Source organism: Copidosoma floridanum, unplaced genomic scaffold, assembly GCF_036245765.1.
Source record: "Copidosoma floridanum isolate Cflo_tuat_1 unplaced genomic scaffold, Cflo_Japanese_pri ptg000013l, whole genome shotgun sequence".
NCBI classification, from domain to species: domain Eukaryota; kingdom Metazoa; phylum Arthropoda; class Insecta; order Hymenoptera; family Encyrtidae; genus Copidosoma; species Copidosoma floridanum.
The window spans coordinates 36,167,214-36,173,213 of record NW_028321890.1 but is presented as its reverse complement, the minus strand read 5'-3'; the positions used below and the strand labels follow the sequence as shown (position 1 = coordinate 36,173,213).

General features: G+C 43.8%; 1 protein-coding gene across 1 annotated transcript in view; it reads left to right on the top strand.

The window, feature by feature from the left end:
• Positions 1 to 4,038: 4,038 nt before the first annotated feature.
• Positions 4,039 to 6,000, top strand: part of LOC106646865 (Wnt oncogene analog 2) — a 38,855-nt gene continuing 36,893 nt past the window's right edge. The window contains exon 1 of the mRNA XM_014363027.2: positions 4,039 to 4,115. Within this exon, the coding sequence (XP_014218513.2) occupies positions 4,039 to 4,115 (77 nt within the window). The remainder of the gene's footprint in view (positions 4,116 to 6,000) is intronic.

The window sequence follows — 6,000 nt, the reverse complement described above, 5'->3', positions numbered from 1 at the left end:
AGATATAAGGTATATAAGTATAGGCACGATTCGGAAGACAAAAGCCAACGGCAAATCGGTGCCTTTTAAGCCGTTTCCCGTGCAATCGGTGCTGCACGCACGACATGAAGAAGGTCGGGGGTGGTGGGAGATTCTCGCGGCGATTAATTTGGCTCTGCAGCCATTGGACGTGGACAATGGGCCTCTAATTGGCCAGCGGTTTCGGTGGGCTTTCAGGCGTGCAATTTTTCTTCCCCTCAAAGTGACTGACTGACATCAGATATGGAACAGCGCGTGCGAGTCGCGATACCTATATATATATATATATTTGTACGCGGGGAAAGAGCTGCGATAAGCCGCCTCTCGTTTTTCAGCCTAATTGAACAAAAATGCTTGCGGGCGCGTTTATTTCTCTCATCTGCCAATCCCCCTCCCTTTACTTGTTCGTATACGACATTCGTTGGATTTTTTTTTTTTTTTTTTTTTTTTTACATTGCATACCCTCTTCTATAAAAAATCTCATATATTGTCTGAATTAATGTCGCTGTTTAAATAAAATAAAATCAGCTATCGGAAATTTTCGTTTTTGGATGGTCAAACTCTTTATTATTTTCGAACAAGTCATGCCTGGAAAGTGTGAATTTTTTTTCGTTCCTTATTATAATTACTTACTTGACTAATGTCCAAGTCAAAAAAATAACTGTCATTTTGCAATTTTGGAAATCCAGATAACACGTGTAACATTTGAATCGTATAAACAAATTCGACACTCGTGCCGTTGTAGGTGAAATCATCCGTAACACCTAAGCTTTTAATGTGATCGTTTTCAAATTTTTATGATCCGTTTTAGTAGTACGGTGATAACGAAAAAATCGAACCATCGATAAATAAGAAAAATATTTTAACGAGTTGCCTACGCTTAATAAACAGCAATTTCTATACTAATGGTCTCAGATTGACTAAGAATTCAGGCAATGGCTGTGTTATTTGAAAAAACTTTCGAATACTAATTTTTACGAGCTGTTAGTTTTTTTTTTTTTTTTTTTTTTTTTTCTCTTCTTGCTGACGGAAATACAATACACGCTGAGATCGAGACATTAGTACACATTTTGCATAAATTTCCTTCGAATACGGTCCACCGATGCACGTATTGTTATTGGATTCAACGTGTGTGCGTGAGCAAGTTTATTCATCATCAGTTCATTAATTTTATTTTTCAAAATCACGTTATCTGCACTTGAAAATTATCGGACGATAATGACCTTAATACTATCGGGAGAGCCTCGAAAGTGATAAACTATTTTTTAAAACGTAAAATATTCCGGATAAAAGGTCATTTTCAAAATTTTTTTTCACCGGATAGTTTGTATCAATATTTTCAAGTATTGATTGAAGCAAAGTTGGCAATTAAACATCCACGCTTTTTTCCTTACAACAAATTAACCTTCAGTTAAATAAATTTTTGTATCAGTTTTAAATTCGTTTACCGGGTAGTACCTTTTTTTTTTAAAAAAATTCAAAATCGACATATGGCCTCTTTTCTCACCAAATCAGTTGCGAGAGGACAAACGGAATAAAAAAGAAGGCAACGGAAGAGAGCGAAAGTAGCTGCTTCTGCTGTATTATACTACACCAAAAAAGGAGGGGGGGAGGGTATATCCATCCCGTATATATCTACACGTACCGAGACGGTCGAGCGAGAAAAGAAGGAAGAAAGAAAAAAAAGAAGAAGAGGAGCCGATAACCAGGTGGGCTCTGCTGTATGGAGAAACGACGCCGAGCAAAAAGAGATGAGGGGAGGGGGGCCCACTCCTGACGAAACGCCATTAATTACATATCATTACGCATAATCGCGCGTGATTTAAGAGGAACGAGAGGAGGGATCGAGCGAAAATCGTCGCTTTTGGTGCCCATACTCGAAGGTAAGGAAAAAAAAAAAACAACCAACGTATAGTGTATATCGACCGCTCCTCCTCCTCCTCTTTGGGATCCTTCGATTTTTATTGCCCTCGACTTGTGTGGCGATTTCGGCTCCTTCGATTAGCTTATTTTTGCGTATAAATAACGGTATCTGGCCATATCCGGTGGTCAACTCTTTTTATTTTACTTTTTGCCTCTTCCACAGTTTCAACAGCCAAATAAGTTATATAAGCTCGAGGTTCTCAATTTGAGAAGAAAATGTTTTCCCCGAAAGGCCGCACAATCGTTGCAAGCGGGATTCCTACACGTTTTTGTTTTTATTTTTTCACCCAACAAATCTATTTGAAAAACACCCACAGGCCGCGCAATAAAAAAAAAAAAAAAAAAAAAAAAAAACCTCGTACATAATCGTGTAACCGCACTCAGACGAAACTAAGGATTTATATCATCCCAAAAAGGTATTTTTTTTTTTTTTTAAATGCTTATTTGAGATTTTCTAAAAAGCGGCGGAGGAAAAGAAAAGAAAAAGGAGGAATAGTCTGCCCCGGGGGTCTTTTCGCGTATAAATATTCATCGTGTCCGGCGATCGCCACCTAAGGAGTCATTGAACAGCGCAGGGGGTCCCCTTCATAAAAAAAAGTTAGGGAAGCGATAATCGACGACGCGCCAGCGGGGAGGGGCGCGAAATTAGCAGCCCTCGCACATCATCCCTTTCGGTCAAGTGGAGACGTGTTATTTAACGCTCTGGACCCCGTATACATAGCACCGCGAGACGAAAGAAGGAGAAAAAAAAAGGGAGGAAATGGGAGCGAAAGAGAGGAACGCAGTCTTGTGTGTTCAGGGAGAGAAGGAACGAAAGGACGAAAGAGAGAGAGAGAGAGAGAGAGAAAAAAAAGAAACATTATATCGGGGGAGATAGAGCCGGTGTGTGTAGTGCGTGCGAGCCTCGCACAACACGTCGTAGGTATATAACATACCATACACGTATACGTATACATAGAGAGGCGCTGCTGCCGGGACCTGAGGCCCCCAAAGGTATAGGCGCACTTGAGAGCCGGACCGGCAGTCCATCGCGGGCCCTCATCTCGTACGAACACGCGCTCTCCGCGCACTACACCGTGTACATTTGTGTAACCCCTTTCGCAGCCCCTTGGCCCCACGAGTTTGTCCGTATATCGTTTAAAATCGGGGCAATTAAGATGGTTGTTCAGTGACTCGGCTGTGCACGAGAGGGAGATAACAATGCGTTGACGAGTAAGAAGAGCAGCGGCGAGCTCGTGTGATTCACAGAGGTGGTCGTTATCGTCGAGCGGCTAACGAGGTAACCCCGATAAGTGTGAAAATCAGCGGTAACGTGCAACGGAAGAGGAGTAGGGGAGCAAAAAGGACGATGACGAGGAGCGACAGGGGGGGAGGGATAGGGCGCGGGTTGGTGCCCGGGCGCTCCTGCCGACAGGTTGCTGTCGACGGTACGGGGAAACGCGTCGCGGCCGGTCCGGGTGTGCTGCGGTGCCGCTGACGGCGCGACGGCAGGTGACGACGTTCACGTAATATACTATAATATATACGCTCCGTCGAGTTTCAAGTGCCAGTTTATACGCGGCTCGGCGAGTGGTCCTCTTCTTTCTCGTCAATCTCCACATTTCTTGTGCCTGACACTTTTTTTTTTCCCTTCTTTATACGCATCACCGGTAAAAGAAGCTGGCCATCGGTATAACCATCGTCGCAGCCGGAACCGATCGCCTCGATCCAAACACCGGCAAGGAGGAGAAGAAAAAAAATCCTTCCGGCTAGAAGGTCCTCGTTGCTTGTGCGTCCACGGAGAGGGGCCATCGGGAGTGCGTTGGTGCAAAAAGGGGCTGTGGGGGGGCGAGCAAACAACCCGGGTCGCCGGGTGTCGGATTCCGCAGGACTCTGCGTACTCCGATGCCGGTGTTGTAAATCCTCGCGCAGTGTTGGATCGACGGGCAGTGCTCGGTTGTTTCGTTCATCCTGTAAACTCGCCGTGATTTTTTTTTTTTTTTTTTTTTTTTGTGAGCGAGTACATATATATATTTATATCCTGCATCAGCAGCAGCATCGGCTCGCCGAAAAACAAGACATATATGTGCACATGCTCCGTCGGAGGTGATGTAAGAGATGCGTTGCGGTGACATCGCTGTGGCCGTGATAGCCCTACTCGTACTCGGGCAGATCCAGAGCCCGCGACAGTCCAGGTAAGCCACTGATGGTGTTATTATTGCACATATTGTCGCTATATCTTGTCACATTATACTTGACTTATACGAGATATAAGAACTTCTGATCGGGAGTACACTCGTACAAAAGTCTTGCACCAATTTGGGTCTGTCGTAATGGTGTGTAAGTCAAAGGGCTGGCACTCGTAGAAAACAGTATTGGACGATACACAAAATTGACAAAGTACTTAAATCTTGCCAATGTCTTCATTGAACCTGCGGTGGTTATTTGTTTTGTTTTTCCTTTTAATTGATTTGCGTAATACCTACACCTGGTAGGAGCATGTCAGCTCACCGTGAGCTGCACGCATGCCCCTCAGTAAACGAAACCCAACGCGAGAGAGGCCGCACCAATCAAAAACTCGAAATGAAATGAAATGAAAAAAAAAAAAAAAAAAAAGCTATATACTTAAGAGAGCATAAAGAAATAAAAAAAAGGAAAGGTACAAGTATATATATATACCGGACGAGGGAAGAGAGGCACGCCACGGTGCTATTCCCACGCGCTCGAGTATCGAAAAGTAACGCCTGCTCGTCGGGCCCGTGGCGCCTCCTCCTCCTCTACATTTACAATACCTTTAAACATATAAAAATAAAAAAAAAATCCAAGTATATGTATTACACTTGCTCCCATTTTTACAACGATATCCGCTCTACCGGTGTATATTATACGTACAGGCATCATCATTCATTGGCTCAATTGCCGGGTGGCGATTAAGCGAACGAAAAAAAAAAAAAACGAACGTGGCAATGCTGTTGCGCAATCGAGGATACGCATTATATGGCATTATATCCTCGCGGAAGCAGGTGTATAATATTGCGTGTAGGGGCAATTGAGTAAAATTAGTATAAAAATACATGCTTGTCCGGAGGGGGGGGGGCGACCACCTTGGTCTCGATATTCGATTTCGAGGGAGGAAACAAAGAGATGGGAAACACGAACCGCGGGCCTCTTCTTCTTTTTCTTCCTCTTCCACGAGGTGGTACGGCTGACGTCTATTTTCTGCACTACTAGCTCCGACGAAGAGCCTCTAATGTAAACCCCTTCCGACAGCACGCGCCGGCTATTGAGATGGATCGGTACAGCCGAACGATTGGATTTTTTTTTTTTTTTTTTTCCTTTTTCGGAAAACGCTTTACCGAGCCATTTTTCCCTCCCCCTGAAACATGGAAAGTAATCGACGATCTCCCGCCGATGTGAAAAAAAAAAAAAAAAAAAAAAAAAACATGTATAATGAAGGAATCAACGACCTCTCGAGCGTTTTGTCCATTACACACCAGACACTGATAGCTGCGTATCTATCTGCATTAATGAATTTGAAATCTTCGTGTGTGGTGTCGTTGACCTTCACCGTGGGCACATTACAACGCAATTACTCGTCGCTTAGCCTCACAGATCACAATTATAATCATTCCGAGGTGTATTTCATATCTGTGATGGACTTAATGAGTTTAGTTTTAATTACATCACGTGATCTTATTGATAAAATCGAAAAAACATATTTACCTATATGTACCACAGGAATAAAGGAAAACGTTACACACGCGCGTAGTTGCAAAACGTCCCATCCCTTAGCTATACACTCCATATAATATGGGTACATGGCTATACTCTTCGGTCTCGCGGACGCAATTGAGAAGTCAAAACGGAAGGGTGAAGTGCAGCGCGTGCCGCGAGCCCCGTCACGGCTTGTCACTCGTCAATCTCCCCGCGAACAATTGCGTCTGACTCCGAAACGCGTGCGCGCACTCAAACACACGTCGAGTACTCTTTTTTTTTTTTTTTTTTTTTTCATTTTTACACGTATGCATACATACGAGCGTATTATATTATGGTACGAAAGGGCCGCGCCAGAGCGTCGTA